The 17,003-nt window shown below is 41.3% G+C and overlaps 1 protein-coding gene across 2 annotated transcripts in view; it reads right to left on the reverse strand.

The window, feature by feature from the left end:
- Positions 1-17,003, reverse strand: part of GPC6 (glypican 6) — a 1,113,151-nt gene that overhangs the window by 20,821 nt on the left and 1,075,327 nt on the right. For both annotated transcript variants that reach the window (XM_019444088.2, XM_019444089.2), the window contains one exon: positions 2,387-2,523. In XM_019444088.2, coding sequence (XP_019299633.1) covers positions 2,387-2,523 — 137 coding nt within the window. The remainder of the gene's footprint in view (positions 1-2,386; positions 2,524-17,003) is intronic.

Here is a 17,003-nt window from a genome sequence, read left to right on the forward strand (position 1 = left end):
ATGATTTTATTGCATTAATTTTCACAATTTCCCTTACCTGCATACAGTCCCCTAGTGGGATCCCATTGACCTAAGGATAAAATTCAAATCTGGTCCCTAAGTACTGCTTGGGGTGGTTCTCTACCTGTGTGGTCCTTTCCCAAACCTACAGTGCAACAGTATGGTCCTTGACATTCCAAAATCCACGGTCCTGTCTCCAGCCACTGTGCTTTTCATTGGTTGACAGACATCACTGATGTCATATAACACTTAATTCACAGAGCCTTGCACAGCGCCTGGGCAGAGGGAGTGCTCAATAACATTGCTGATGGACTGAGGAAATGAATGAATGAATGAATGTAGATCCACTAAATCTTTTATAGATCTAAGGATCTGTTTCATTTGTTCTCTTAACCTGGGAGGGGGGAGAACAATATTTAGCAGCCATTTGTTTTATTTATTTTTTTTAATTTTTTTTAACGTTTATTTATTTTTGAGACAGAGACAGAGCATGAACGGGGGAGGGTCAGAGAGAGGGAGACACAGAATCTGAAACAGGCTCCAGGCCCCGAGCTGTCAGCACAGAGCCCGACGCGGGGCTCGAACTCACGGACCCCGAGATCATGACCCGAGCCGAAGTCGGCCGCTCAACCGACTGAGCCACCCAGGCGCCCCTAGCAGCCATTTGTTTTACAGGCAGGATATTGACGTGAAAAGAATACTGGGTTCGGATTTGGGAGATTTCCAGCTTTTACCCTTGCTAGTTGGGCAACCTTAGCCTAATCATTTACCCTTCTGCATTCTTGATCTGCACGAGAAATTCAGCTGAACCCGCTCTCCCCTGGCTCTAACTTTAATGGTCATCATTGTCCCCATTCATTTTCTTGATGGAGTGTATATAGTCCCCTCCCCAATTCCCACCTGTAACAGTTCTTTATATTTCTTTTTGTGGATGCACTAATAGCCAGCAACCTGTGTAACCATGGGAATGTAGTTCAAAACACAGCCTTCATTTCGGCCAAGGCTGAAAGGTAAACACAGATGGGTAACAGAGCAGTTCAGAAAATCAACCACTTTATTCATTAGGCCATCTGGTCATCCTTTACAGTGTCTTTCTGTACAATCATTAGGAAAAGACACATTAGAAACTGTTCAACTTCACAGCTGAATTTTTCGGGCCAAAGGTTTCCTTCCTACAAGGCTGGACACTGGTAAATTACTAAAGCATTTTCGAGGGGCATGTTGTTGATACTGTAGACAAATACCTGTCTACCCTCATGATCTAAGATTTGGATATTGATATTCTGGAGCAACTTGAAATGATTACGGCTCTTTCCATAGCTGTCTTGTTTTTGCCTCGCGAAGCTCTCCCTAGTATGGCTAATAATATCATTAACAATAGATGCTTAAAAAATTCCACTCAGCAGTGTGAGAAATAACACCTAATGAGCATCTCACTTGCACCCCTGCTTACCTTCTGCAGCTGCTTCTGAACTTAATATCCCTGTACCTTCCTGTTTCCTTTTGATCACAGCTGCTTCATATGCTTGAAAACACCCACGAAGGCGCAGAACAGACCCCCCTCTTAACTTCTCCACCTGCTGGTCAATCCCCAAAGATTCCTTGAGTCCAATTTACCAGCTGCTCTGCCCACCTGCAGCCCCGTTGAGGCGTGTTCCGGCAGCCTCCTCTCCTGGTGTCCTGCCCTACTTGCCAACTCCCAGCCGGTTCCCCTGTCCAACTCCTCCACCCTATGAAAACTCGGGCCAACCCTATTTCTGGCCTGAATTAAGAAATTCAGAAATTCCGTATCAAGTGGCAGCAGCATTGGGCAGCCGAGCGGCAGGATGGGAACAGAGCCATCTCTCATCAGGAGGTCCCAGTGGGACTTTTCGAGGCAGGGAAACTCTGAGGACACTTTCCTGGTTGTCTCTTGGTCATTTTCTTTTTCCCTTTCCCTTCCAAAGAGCACATCAAAAACTGTTTTTCTCCAAGGGTGAGAGACATTACAGTCGGACTTCCTGTTTAGTTTGTGATGGAAAAAACAGAAAGCCGTGCAAATTTAGCTGCAGATAAAAATAGCTCTGCTGTCTTAAAGTCATTAAGCGAACATAAAAGGCTCTTTGTGGTTTCGGGATATCTGGAACCTGGCATCTGTCACCATTCCTCTGTCCTCGTCCAGAGGCGAGGCATTCAGAACGAGGATTCCACGCTTAATGGCACCTTGAGAGTAAGGGCTCCCAGGTGCCCGTCAAACCTGTCACTCTGAACAGCTGTGGCTAAGTGACGACTTGTCCCTCCACCCTCCGTTGAGTTCTGCATAAACGGGTCTGCAGAGTTGTGCCAGGGGAGGCGTCTAGGGCTGGATGCGCACTGCCCCAGCCGTAGCACCATGAGTCACCCTCACCTGGCTTTGCTGTGTCCATTCCAGCACTCCTCTTCGTTGGACGCGCCCGCCGTCATGCTCTCATCTTTGCAGATGGTGTAGGGCAACGCCGACCAGACCTTTTTAGAGAGCTTCAGTTTCTCTTTTATGTCTGTGACCTGATCAAGAAAGCAAGGAAAGAGAGTGAATATTCTCCCCAGGCGTTGCCCATTTCTACACAAGGACACAACACAGGTGGAGGTTAGAGAATCTGTGCTAGGACTAGAATGAAACTCTATCGGTTTTAAGGGAGAGACACTGAGCCGCAGGATTTATTGCGAAGGCAAGCCTCCCTACCTCCTCCCTCAATCTTCCTCTAGCTTCTGGCAGAGAGTTCTCAGGTAATTGGCTTTTTGTTTTCCATCTTTTCTGTCCTCCCATGCTTTGAATTAAAAACTTGCGAAGCATCTCAACTGGCTCCGGGTCCCTCTCTGGCTGGGAGAAATAGGTATTCCCCCCTGCAAATTCCCTAAACATATTCTTTAGAATTCATTTGCTCGGATGTCACATAAATGCACTGAAACAATGCACCAAGAGATAAAATGCTTTTCCCAACGGTCTATTTGTTTCTGTAAGAAATAAATATTGTCACTAATTCGACTGCTGGTAACCTCCGCTCTTAACCAATTGACAGGTCCATATAGCACACTCTTGGATGGTGAGTGGCAACCCAAACCCACTTAAAAATCTCTACAGCCAGAAGAGAAGAGTCATTCCAAATACAGGTAAGTGTAAAATCCACAGCCCTATGGATGGATGGCAGGAAAAAGCTTAGTAACCCCATCTTTCCTGTTTTCAGGCTCAGCACTGACTTTCACCTGCAGAAAGGGTAAAGACAGGGATTCAGTACCATTTTGGTTCCATAATTAACATCTAGTTCATGCAGTCACACCCCTGACTTTCTATTCTGCCCATGTAAACATTAGGAAAGTCTATGGATGGTTGAAATGCATCTGTTAATGGTTGAATTATGTGCCCCCCCATTTATATGCCCAAGTTCTAACCCTCAGTTCCTGAGAATGTGACCTTGTTGGGACGTAGGTTTTTTTTTTCTTTTTTCAGAGGCAAGGGAGTTACAAAGAGGTTATTAGGATGGCCCTAATCCATTATGACTGATGCTCTTGTAAAAAGGGAAACGTTGGACACAGAGATATGCCTAAAGATAAGACAATGCAGAGAGAAGTAGGAAGAAGAAACCTACCTATAACCAGCGAGAGGGACCTGGAAAAGAACCTTCCCTCACAGCCTCAGGAAAATCCAATCCTTCTGCCATCTTGGTTTTGGACACCTAACCTCCAGAGCCATGACACAATAAATTACTGTTCTTTAAGCCACCTTGTCTGTGTCATGTTGATACAGCATCTCCAGCATACACCCACACAGCATCGTAGAAGGGACAACCACTGAGATTTATATATTTGAGGTCGATAGCCTTTGGAAATAAATTATTCTGTGTTTACTATGGATGGAGTATAGCGTTTTACAAAAAATTCCAAAGCTCTTTTGTCAGGTTTAAGAGTGAACACAAAGGAACATCAGATCTCTGTCCCAGTCATGTTTCTCAGTAGTTCCAGATTTATATGGTCTTTGGCCCTTGCTTATCTGTGATTCTGATGATGACTGAGGCTTCAGTACTGAGAAATGTCTGCCTATCCAGAAAGTGCTAAAGATGGCCAGAGTACTGAATCTGAGAACCCGGTACATACCCCGATGTTACTTTTGTTTTGGAGCATGAAAAGAACCCATAAGCGATGACATTCCAAGAAGTAGCTTACACACAGCCATGGTTTAGGATGGCATAAGATCTGCACTCTCTGATTTCTGCCATTCATGCTGACTTTGGTCCACGGGTTCCCCTAACCCCTGGCTCTCCTGCCAGCCAATCTGACTGGGTAAGGACATTTGCCATGAGAGCCAGTCCTTTTCTGCTGCCCTTTGGGGCACAAGTGTGGGTGCACGTTGATATTTGTTTTTTATTTTTTGTTTGAAAGATATGTGGCCATTTCTATACAGCCATAGGTGGATGTACATTCTGTTTATCGATTATATGAACACACAACCCCCAAAAGCCAACTAATAAATGTTGAAAGACTGACAGAAAAATCACCATTCTGCAACTATCAGAGTTATCATTAATCTCAGCAAGTATTATCTATAGACGCTGTTGTGGGTTGAATTTTGTCCTTCCCATAAGATGTCAAAGTCCTAACCACAGTACCTGTGAGTGTGACTTTATTTGGAAATGGGGCTGTTGCAGAATCAGGTAAAAGTGGAGTCATTAGGGTGGGCTCTAATCCAGTACGACTTTGTCTTTATAAAAAGGGGGGATTTAGGCACAGACACAGATATACACAGGAAGAACACCATGTGAAGATAAAGGCATAGATCAGGGTGATGCATCTACAATCCAAGGAATATCAACAATTGCAAGAAAACCAGTGGATGCTAGGAGAGACTCAAGGATTCCATCACGATCCCAGAAGGAACCAACCCTTCTAACACCTTGATCTTAGGCTTCTAGACCCCCAACTGTGAGACAATAAATGTCTGTTGTAAGCCACCCACTTGGTGGTACTTTGCTACAGCAGCCCTAACAAACTGGTACAAATGCAAAAAACACTGGGCGAAAGTTTGATGGAGAATAGGATGTTTACACAATCTCCAAGTATTCCCCACAGAATACTCATTATTACAAAAGGAAAACTGGTCACTCTACAGTGCAAAAACTCTGCAGGCCCCCACCTTAACCAAGTGATCAAAGTAGTGGGACACAGTGATTTTAGGTGCCTCTGGATGTGAGGTGACAAGAAGGACACATCACTTATGTAGCTAAAATTCCTAACCCGGATCCAATCATGAGGACATGTCGGACAAACACAATGTCCAAGCTGATGGACGCTATGAGACAACCAGCTTGGATCCTCCAAATATGTGAGTCATAAAAGACAAGGGAGGGCTGAAGACGTCTTCTAGATTAAGAAGAACAACAGACATGGTATTCAAATGCAGTGTCTGATTCTGGATAGGACACTCGATTGGAAAAATAATCGCCAGAAAGGATATTACGGAGATAGTTGGCAGAATTTGAATATTGACTATGTATGACAAAATATTGTATTGGTGTTTAGTTTTCCAAATATGAGCTTATATTGTGGTCATGTAGGCGAATGTCATGTTCTTAGGAGATACATGTTGGACTATTTAGAAATAAAGGGTTATGGTTCCCACAACTTACTCTAGAATGATTCAGGAATCATCTTCATCTTCATCATCATCATCACATAGATGTATAGAGATACAGCAAGATAGAAAATGTGGCAAATTTTTAACGGTGAATGAATCCAGATGGAAATATATAATTTTTTAAAACAGCGTTTTTTCAGTACCTTTGAATGATTTTCAAAATAAAACATGTCCAAAATAAATCCCTCACTTGATTTGTCCCACAAGGTGCCACATCGGTGTCCCTAACCTTTGCAACCTGGGACACTCCTTAGCCACTCATTCTGACTGTTCTCAAACACAAATCCCAGAAAAAGCACCAGGTATTACATATTCACCACTAATTAATAAAATAATAGTGATAAAACTATCACTAGCTTCAGTACTAAAGTACTGACAGGTGTATCTGTCCCAGAATAAAGTACACCAGACATGACCATTCTCTCCTCTGCTTACTTAATGCTAAAAATCCCTCCTTTACACTGTGGGAATCTGAACCAAACATATATATTTTGAGACAGAGAAAGTCTAAGATGGCATGACATCCCACAGGTATCTCCTCTTTTGAGGTTTTCAAAATGTAGCCGTGTATGTTGTGCTGCTCATTCTGTAAACCCCACTCAAGCATTGTCTCTTTCAAGGAGCAGTGTCTGGCCTCCCAGTTAGCTGGATTCAATTTTCTGTGTCCACAGTGCCCTGTTCATGATTCTAAGTACTGATTACTCCAAGCTTTTGTAATTGGCTTGCTTTTCTGACCCTAAGACCACGTGCTTCTTGATGCAAGGACGGGGCTCCAACTTGTCATCCCCAGGGCTTAGATGAACCAGGTGACCAATCACTCCAGTTTGCCTGGGACACGGGGGAATTCTAGGACACACCATATTTGCAGCGCTAAAACCGGGAGGTCCTGGCAAACCGGGACGAGTTGATCACACACATCTTAGCACAAGGTAGGTGCTCAGTGAATGCTGATCGGGAAAATAGATTTAATTGCCCCAATCTGCTACAAGGCCACAGACAGTCTAGCTAACACAAAATCGTGTGGTCCCACGACGTGCGCTCATGTCGGAAAGGCGGGAGCAGAGATGGGCTGTATCTGGCTAAGTGAGGAGCATGTGGGCCCTCTCTGAGTCGTGACAGGACATTTTGTAATCAGGTCGTGTTCACTCTGGCATTTCAGGAGCCAGGCGTTTCCACCGTGCGATCGGTGGACATAACAGCAAAACAGCAACGAGAGATGTAAATGCTATTTTAACATTCTGCATGGAAACATCAGCCAATTCACTTCCAGCCCAAGGATGCCGATGCAGACAAGTTGGAAAAAAGGGACCCTATTAGCCACCAGGGACGCACATGCCTTTGATTCCAAAGAATATCCGAATGATGGCAGTTGTTTTTTTTTTTCAGTACCAAGCAAGTGTTTCGATCCTTACACTGTTGAGAAATATTTTGTCGTCTCTTATTTTTATTTCTGAATAATGTATGTGACCACTTTGCTGTAGCTCCAGATCTGAGTCGTTTTTTAAATTTTCTTCCTGGAAATTTAAGTGCACACAACAGTGAGCGACGCTTTATGTTAGCAAGAACTGTTAGTAAAAAATGTGTTACTGAAGTAACAGTGAATCCTAATTCGTTATACAAATCTGACGGGAACAAAGGGCTGGGGTCAAATAGGGAATTTACAGCAGTGCCTTTTCTCTGCCTCCCACACGAACCATTCCAGGACAAATTAACTTTCGCACATACTTGCCAGCTATATTTACCATTTGTCCAGTGTTACATTCGTAGTGCTGTAATGTTAGTAAATACTGGTAATACCTGAGTATTAAATGTTTTGCATCTGTGCCACCGAGAGGTTTTGAAAGTTAACTTCTGTCACATTGCAGGGCTCTGATCCAAATACTCTGTTGGGGACCACAGGGAAAACATGACCCTCTTCTGGAACTTATCTGTCTGGAGTTTACTCTGATTTCTGACAATTTAACTCCTGGCACCAGTAAAAGCATAGATTCTTCATTGAAGGCTCGGCAGAAGGTCCATGAATAGGAAGACAGAGGTACTGTTTTCATACCCATCTGTACAGAATTGCCAAATTAGACAAAAGACGGAAGAAACTGACAAGATGGAATGATCGCTAAAAACAAAGGGATTAGCAAAATCAAAGAGCAGAAAGAATGATCTAAGGACTGGTGTCTGATAATTTCATTTAAAAAATGATTTTGTCCCAAATATTTAACTCGAATCCAGTTTACAGGAAATACTGGGGATACAGGGACAAAGTAAGTAACACTATAAATAAGTGGTCAGGCATATTCAGTGTGTGGGATATAATATAAGACAACCAGCCTCGACTCTTCAAAAGAGGTAAAATTGTAAAAAGCCAAGAAGACTGTTCTACATGAAAAGAAACTAAAAATGTAACAACCTAATGCTATGTGTGGACCTTTACTGAATCCATGATTTGGAAGAGGTAAGTACTCAGTTTGAGAAAGAGTTTTGAGACAATTGGTGACTTCTGAATACAAAATAGACAGTAGATGATACTATTGAATTACCAATAATATTCTTAAGTGTAATCATGGTATTGTGTTTATGTAGGAGACTATCTTTGCTTTTAAATTTCTTTTTAATGTTTATTTATTTTTGAGACAGAGAGAGAGCATGAACGGGGGAGGGTCAGAGAGAGGGAGATACAGAATCTGAAACAGGCTCCAGGCTTTGAGCTGTCAGCACAGAGCCTGATGCGGGGCTTGAACTCACGGACCGCGAGATCATGACCTGAGCCGAAGTCGGCCACTTAACCGACTCAGCCACCCAGGCGCTCCTATCTTTGCTTTTAAAAAAGATTTATGTCAAAGCTTTTTATCATGATGAGGTCCCAATAGTTCATTTTTGCTTTTATTTTCTTTGCCTTTGGAGACGTGCTGTGTAAGAAGTTGCTGTGGCTGAGGTCAAAGAGATTGCTGCCCGTTGTCTCCTCTAGGGTTTTGATAATTTCCTGTCTTACATTGAGGTCTTTCATCCATTTTGAGCTTATTTTTGTGTATGGTGTAAGAAAGTGGTCCAGGTTCATTCTTCTGCATGTTGCTGTCCAGTTCTCCCAACACCAATTGCTAAAGAGACTGTCTGTTTTCCATTGGATATTCTTTCCTGCTTTGTCGAAGATTAGTTGGCCATACATTTGTCGGTCCACTTCTGGGTTCGCTATTCTATTCCATTGTTCTTTGTGTCTGTTTTTGTGTCAATACCATACTGTCTTGATGATTACAGCTTTGTAGTAGAGGCTAAACTCTGGGATGGTGACATCTCCCGCTTTGGTTTTCTTTTTCAACATTATTTTGGCTATTTGGAATCTTTTGTGGTTCCATACAAATTTTAGGATTGTTTGCTCTAGTTTTGAGAAGAATGCCGGTGCAATTTTGATTGGGATTTCACTGAATGTGTAGATCGCTTTGGGTAGTATTGACATTTTAACAATATTTGTTCCTCCAATACCTGAGCATGGAATGTTTTTCTATTTCTTTGTGTCTTCTTCAATTTCTTTCACAAGTTTTCTACAGCTTTCAGTATTCAGATCTTTTACATGTTTGGTTAGGTTTATTCCTACGTATTCTATGGTTCTCGGTACGATTGTAAATGGGATTTATTTCTTGATTTCTCTTTCTGTTGCTTCATCATTGGTGTATAGAAATGCAACCGATGTCTGTACACTGATTTTGTATCCTGTGACTTTGTTTTTTAACTTACTTGAAAATAGCAAAAAGAGAAAAATCAATTATCATTGAGTCCACATGAGAAACATATGGATGTTCGTTTTATTTTCTTCAACCATTTCAGTATTGTTTGGAAAAGTTAAAAATAATGGAAAGTTGGGAAAAGAAGTGAGACGTTGTTGTCAGGGCACATGGTATTTAAGAGACTTGCTGAATTCAGCACAGGGCAGTGACTGACTCAAAGCAGCTGGGAGATGACTGTGAGCTTTCACTAGGCTAAGGCACTCACACGCAATCCTCAATTCTGTCGGTGCTGACATATTATCGTTACGCCCTTTTGCAAATGGGAAACGGGGTCTTTGAGAGGTGAGGAAACTTGCCCTACATGTAGTAAATGGTGGACATGAGATTCAAATTCAAGTGTAGGCTTCAGAATTGTTACTCTTCACCACCACACTCGAGAGGAACATGTCCTATAGCCATGGTCTCTGGAGCATGGATGTTGGGTTGGTAGTGGAGATATATGTACATCCCTGGGGTGTGCAAGATGATTCAATGTAATTCAGGATGAAAACATGAGAACTTCTGTCTCTGTTTTTTAAATATAAAAACATAAGAGGAATTAAGCTTTTCTAATATTCAGTCTATCTACAGATTGCTAGGTCTCTTAATCAGTCCATCTGGCAATGGCCATTTCTCAATTATCCTGTGGAAAGAGTAAGAGTTTCAGAGTGGAAGGGGGCTCACAGTGGTAGCTCTCTCTTCCATTATCTTATTCCTGGGGTATTGAAATCTATCACGGTTCACATGTCCTGGTTAAATGCGCTTATGGATTAGATTATGTAGTTTTAACTAATTAAATGGACGAGTGACTTAAAATGACTTTTGCGAGAAACTTTGTATCTCTTTCATTTCAAACAGTGCAAGCACAAGTGAACAATATTAAAATGGTAGGCTTACTCTTGATACGTCTGCAACATTACAAGTAAAACTAATAAAGATTCTTTGTTTTACTTCTTCCTTTAAAATTTGCTACTTTTTGGGGCACCTGGGTGGCTCAGTCGGTTAAGCATCTGACTTCGGCTCAGGTCATGATCTCACGGTCCGTGAGTTCAAGCCCCGTGTCGGGATCTGTGCTGACAGCTCAGAGCCTGGAGCCCGTTTCAGATTCTGTGTCTCCCTCTCTCTGACCCTCCCCTGTTCATGCTCTGTCTCTCTCTGTCTCAAAAATAAATATACGTTAAAAAAATTTTTTTTTAAAATTTGCTACTTTTTGCATACCTTTTACAAGTTATAGAAAATATATTAGTTCAGTAGTACTTATATATAATTTATGAATAAATAGTTATTAAAGGGTGTCTATGATTCTGACTTTTGCTGATAGAGATGTGAGATCCAAAGAATTTGGAGCTTGCCAATCTATAGCCTGGGGAATGACAGGATATATTTTGAGTCATTCGATGAAATCAGTTTAACGAGGTAGGAAAGTGTATTATGATTCAGAAAAAGTTCCATTGCATTGATTAAATAAGAAAAAGGCTTTTGTTGCTAGCATTCATTCATTAAACAGTTCTAATGTGCCCTAAGTCAGGTTTTATGCTATACCCTGGGGATACAAATATGGCCAGTACCTAGTCACTACCCTTGCAAGGTTCCTAGCATCCCTGTGTAGGAAGGGGTAGAAAGACATGAAGCAAATATGATGAGGTTAAGCAAAGTGCTATGGTAGGACTCATATCAATTTTCCCGAAAATTTCTGGGGAAAACTATATTTCCTCCCAAGCAAATAAGTCTTTGCTGATATTTGCTCTTTTGTGGCCACTGAATCTTGCCATGGTGATGATGAGGAAGCTGGATAATTAGTCATTTCCGTGCAGAGGGGTTAAAAACAGAAAATGCATCATGGTCCCCCAAGTTTTCCCTTCTGACAATGGGATGCTTTCATCCATGCAGAAGCCATTGCTTTTAGCCACTGCCCTGGTCTTCAGCTCCTCCTTTTGCTACGGTGCATCTGTGATTTCCTAACTCCCAGGGAATATCTGCTCTGCAGCAGAGTCAGTAAACAGTGCTGTGCGTGTCTTGGGTACTTAAGAAATATTTGTTGAGTGAATAAATACATGAACAGTGCTGCTGATTATCTGCTAAGGGAAGTAAGATTTCAAAAATGATCGATTATCTGCCAGCTACTCCCTTCTGGACTTTCCTTTGGAGAATAAGGAAGACATGGACAAATTCTGCTGGCCTTCCAAAAAGAAGTGCTTTCCCTTGACCTGATTATCCCCTGAGTGAGAGTGGGATCTCAGATGGCCCCTCCAATCCTCTAATTAGGATTCTAGTCTCTTGTCATCTCAAATGTCATTCTAGGTGTAATTTACACAGGTATGACAGAAGAGCCTTGGAGATCTCAAAGGCAATGTTGGCTTGGGGAAAAAACTATGAGAGTTTAAGTAAAAATGGAATGAATCCCATCTTAAGCAGTCTTTACAATCCTTATAAAGACACACTATTTCTAGTAACTTCCCTTTGGTTTTCTAAGCAAGTGACCTATTAAATACTGATTTGGGGTGTTTTTGAACTATTATTACCTTTGTCTCCCGTGTGGATCCTTTGATGGGGCACATTTGATCTCCCCCAAGAGACTTTTCCCATGGCCGTCCGTCTGCCTACCTGAGGCCCAAAGTCCATCTATACTGGACCTTTTCTTTCTCCTAGATCTTCCCTGTGAAGTGTGAGAAGTGAACTGTGAGAAGGCCACCTACTGTCCTCCGTCAATCATGCCCACACCAAAATTCACTTCCCTGGGTACCTGTTGTGTGCACCTGGCCCGATGCCTATTTGTTCACGATTTCAGAAAGATTCCAATGTACCTATTTCATCAGTATGAAAACATAATGTAACTGGATGTAAATAATATATACCATATCTTTAGAAAAAAGATGGTTAATATTTAAAGGGCTATACACTAAATAATACATATTGAGGGGGAAAAACAATGTGAATATTTTATAGGCTGAAGGTCATTTGTTAGCTTGGGAAAACAATCTGTTTAAAGAAACGAAGTCAGCCTCCCTTTTACCTCATGCGCAAGGCCACTTTACTTGGTCAAGTTAAGGGAAATTCACAGTGCATAATACTATTCTTGCAACCCGAGAGTTTAATAATCCAATTTCAGAGATCGTGACCTCGCCCAGCTTTACTCCAGAGAAGAATGATCATTTATTACAGCACCAAGTTCAATTCACGGTGTGAGCCTGCATTAGAATTCAAGTCGTGTATGTTCCTTCAGTGATCAAACAGAGGTCTGTGAATGAACCTGTTCACAACTTCTCACACTCACTTGAAAACACATACAGACTGTCTGGAGTAGAATATTTAAACTTCTGAAGTCACGGAGGGAATACTAACTCTTCTGATGTGCCCAAACGTCTGTAAACGCAACCCCCCCCAATATTCTTGAGGAAGTAGGGGTTACTAATGCCACTTGACTCAACGAGGAAGCTGAAGACGCAAGATCTCTCAATCCAGCCACCTGATTTATGTTCAAGTCTAGACTCAAGTCCCTTCTGCTGATATCGTTTTCAGCATCCTATTCCCTACAACTTCAACTTCCCATTTCTTTTGAGTGTGTGAAAGTCTTTAGTGTTATTTTTCATGTCTCAAATTGTTTCCAGGGTAATGTTTAGGGAGGTCCTGGAATGCATGGAGAAGTCACTCACAACATGTTTCCTTTCAGGAAACTGTTAACTAAGTTTCGGGGATGACATTAGGGTCCCGTGGAACACAGTTTGTCAGTGAACCCAAAGCAGACTTTGGCCACACGACACACGAAGCATTGTCCTGAATGCCTGAGTCACTACACAACCTAAAACCAGCCTTACGTTCTGGGTTTTCACAGACATTCCCAAGGAATCCAATAATAAGTTCTGGTCTATTACCATGTTTTTCAAAATATTTCAAAAATATTACCATACTTTTTGAAAAATATTACATACCTCTCCATGTGGTGTGGTACTTTTTACATTACTCCCTAAGGAGACAAACACACATGTATTTTGTAGGGAAAACTAAGAAAGATGAAAAAACCATCAGGAAGTGAGAGAATCCCTGAAGTTCAGAAAGACAATGCTTAGTTTTGTTGAGTTTCTCAGGGGATTGGGAATTGGACGAGAAATTTAGAGGCTGTGTCATCCCCTCTGGCTTCAGGATTGGAGTTTCTTGAGTACGTGATGACATGGCAGTAAGAGCATGACCCTGAGAAGACAGATGAGGTCTTTTTTCTGGCAAAGCACTGGTCTTCATGGTGGAATAAATATGGGAAAACCAGAAATAGCTTCCTATGTTGTTCAGGTCAGATTTTTGCAGCCCATTTTAAGAAAACAATACATTTTCAAATACTCATGTTTATACCTCATGTTCTGATTGTGCCTCATTTCCTGCGGTATTACATTTTAGGCAAGTAGGGTAGTAAGCATTCTACATACCTTGGAGATGACAGTCTGACACTGAACTAACATTGAATTCAATAGTGAAAAGGAAAAGACAGGGAGACATTAGGTCTGCAGAAATGCATATGAATCAAAGTATTATTTTGTACAGTGCATAGTGAAATTGTGGTACTGCTTACTTCTCAAGTGTGAAAACAGAAATAATTTCAAGGAGTGGTTTTATCATTGAATCATGAAATTCGGAGGCTCGGCGGAGCTCCCATTGTCCAAAGCTTCTAGGGCATTCTTGACAGGTGCTCACCTAGACTCATATTTAAACATTTCCAAAGATAGATATCAGTGCCTAGTGTAAAGAGGACTTGAGGTTTGCTGCCTGACCCAGAGTAAGTCACTTTCCCTCTTGAGCAGTTCTGTGTATCTTTATAGACAAGGCTTGACCACAAAGCATAAGCATATTCTTGTTCTTCCTCTTGTGACTGACATTGAGACTGAGCCCCCAATCTTTTTGTTTGCTTTGCTTTGTTCTTTGTGATTTATAGCTAGTTTCAGCACCGAGAGTGGATTCTGTTTTTCTCTGACCATCACCTGGTAAATCCTCCTTTTCCTTCATTTCTGACCTTGGGGCTATCCAGTCTTTGCTCTCTCACTCTTTGCCCTTAGCTTTTGAAGTCAGCTTTTCCTTCCTTGATTGTTAACTTTGTTCTCTGTCATTTCTCAGGCATTATCTGGGTAGGGTGGGCACAGACATCCCCAAGGAGCTTTCCCTGATCCAGAGCATGTATTGTGACAAGTACTGATTCTAAACTAGGTTAATAGATATGTGGTCTTCATAAAGCAGGAAAGGAAGATCTCAGATGCAGTCTCAAAAGAAGAGAATGAATTCAGTATTTCTAGCAGTTACGTAAGGCACGTTAAAGCCATCAGGATATTTAGTAACACTGATCTGTTTCCACCACCATCTTTTCTATCGCTATGGAATGAAAACTTTTAGCAATTCTTTGTGGTTTGAAGAACAGATTTCCTCCACTTTCCCTTCATTTCCTAATGTCAATAAGATCATGACAATGGCCTGGGACTGATCCCTTTGTATAGAATTGACCTGGACAAAAGCACTGATTCAGAAAACTGTCAGATAAAGCTTATGTTTAATAGCCCAATTTTGCCTATGTGAAACAAAGATTGATGTTCTGAACATCCAGTCTTGGGAAAAAATTCTGATTCCTTGCCAACTATTACTTCTTCATAGGGTCTTTGACGATACTCAGAAAATCCATATAGAATTTCTACTTCTACTTCTGATTGACATAATGCCATGATTCAGTTAAGCACATAACCACCTGAAGTGACTCCTAAAATATGGAAATTTCATCTTCAGGGAATGAAATCCAGGACATTAAAAGAATTTCTGCTACTTTAAAAAAAAAAAAAGGGAGGAGGTGTAGCAAAATATTACATTTTGAGTTTGGGCACTCCTGAATATTTTAGAATTCGTTATTTAATTCCAAATGATTAAGGCTGTATTCTTTCATGCCGCAGCTAAGAAACAGATGTGTATTCTTTCTCTGAAGCCACTGTAGATATTTGGAACTTCCCAGGGAATGAGAAGCTTACCCTTGCTCACCTGAGACTGCAGTAATTGTGCAGGACCTTCTTAAGAAAGTCACTGCAAATGGGATTCCACCCACCAGTGAGTGTGCTTGCAAAGATGTTCACATATTCGAAAGGTAACTCAGATACAGCACAGACAAATATTCAGAAAGTGGTAGGTGGAAATCAGACGTATTGAAATTCTAAAGTCCTTTAGGGTGGAGATGGGTCACCCTAAATGTCTTATGGAGTATGTAACAAAAGGCATATAAATCTCTTTAAGGCATGTGTGATTTCATTTATACTTAATTATGTAGACTGGTACTATGCGGTAGAACATAAATGATATTTTTTGCCCCCATTGTGTTACATTTTGATCTAACACAATGCTCTGCCTTTTCCTTCATGAATTGAATTGGGAATTGCTTCAAGTTCAATTGCCAGTGATTTGGGCTTAAGGGATTTTGAGGAACAACAAAGTGAGATACTAATAAATGCACCCAAGAACATAGATCCGAATCATTAAGACCTAAGGATGTCTATGAACTCTACTTCAAACAGAGAGTCTATACATTGGGAAGAGAAGAGCATGATTTAGTGGATAAATCTGTGAGTCTCAGCTCTAATGTCCCCCAAAGGATTCCTCCTCTGACATCCATAGTCACTCCCCAGTATGTGCTCCAAGAGATCCCTCTGGTTTTTCCTGTCATAAAGATTTCCCCATTTATTGTAATGGGTCTTCCCTCCTGAACTGCAGGTGACATAGGGGTAGGACCTTTGTTTTCACCACATCCTAGGAGATGGGTGTCCCATCTGGCACAAAGCCTAGTTTATAATAGTACTGAACAGATAGCAAATGAATGAATGAATGGGTAGATAAATGAAGTAGAATAGGCAGAGGGTAAATTTAAATTCTGATACTTCAAATTAAATTGTAAGTGAAATTTAAATTCTAGATGTTCTTACTTGCAAAATAACTTATTGCCATAGGGAGGAAGGTCTTTCTTATAAACTTCCCTATTTCATGGAGAAATGGTTGCTCAGGGTCTATTTATGGGTAGTCAATTCAATTACACACACACATACACACACACACACACACGTTTAGTGTCCACAATATACTGGGCACACAGTGATAGATACAAGATGGTCCTGCCTTCAAGGAACATACTACCCAGTAGGGACAGGAGATTTACATATAAATAAGCACAGTAAATCACTCATTCGTTTATGGGCTGTAGGGCAGAGTATGATCAACATTTTATTATTGAGTAGACGGAGGGATCAAGGGAAGCTCCAAGGAAGAGGTGACAGTTGAAGTGCGACTTAATGGATGAATAGCATTTTGCAGGTAGAAGACTGGGAAAGAGCTGTTTTTGGCAGAGGGACCCTGAGTGGCAAAAGCTCATAAATGTGAAGCCTCTTCAGTCAGGGAGAGAAGTGCCCAGTGCTTGGAGTTGTGTTTGCTTTAACTGTCACTTTGGCAAAGTCATAGAATTTCCCTACAAATTGGTTTCAAAATGGAGAAAGTACCACCTTCCCAACTATCTTCTTAAAGATTTAATAAAGTTTAGTAAGTTTACATATTGCTAGGGCACTTGGAGCTGGGAGTTCTTAATGCACAGAAATATC

The sequence above is a fragment of the Panthera pardus genome, unplaced genomic scaffold (genome assembly GCF_024362965.1).
Source record: "Panthera pardus isolate Hobbes unplaced genomic scaffold, ASM2436296v1 HiC_scaffold_1, whole genome shotgun sequence".
NCBI lineage: Eukaryota > Metazoa > Chordata > Mammalia > Carnivora > Felidae > Panthera > Panthera pardus.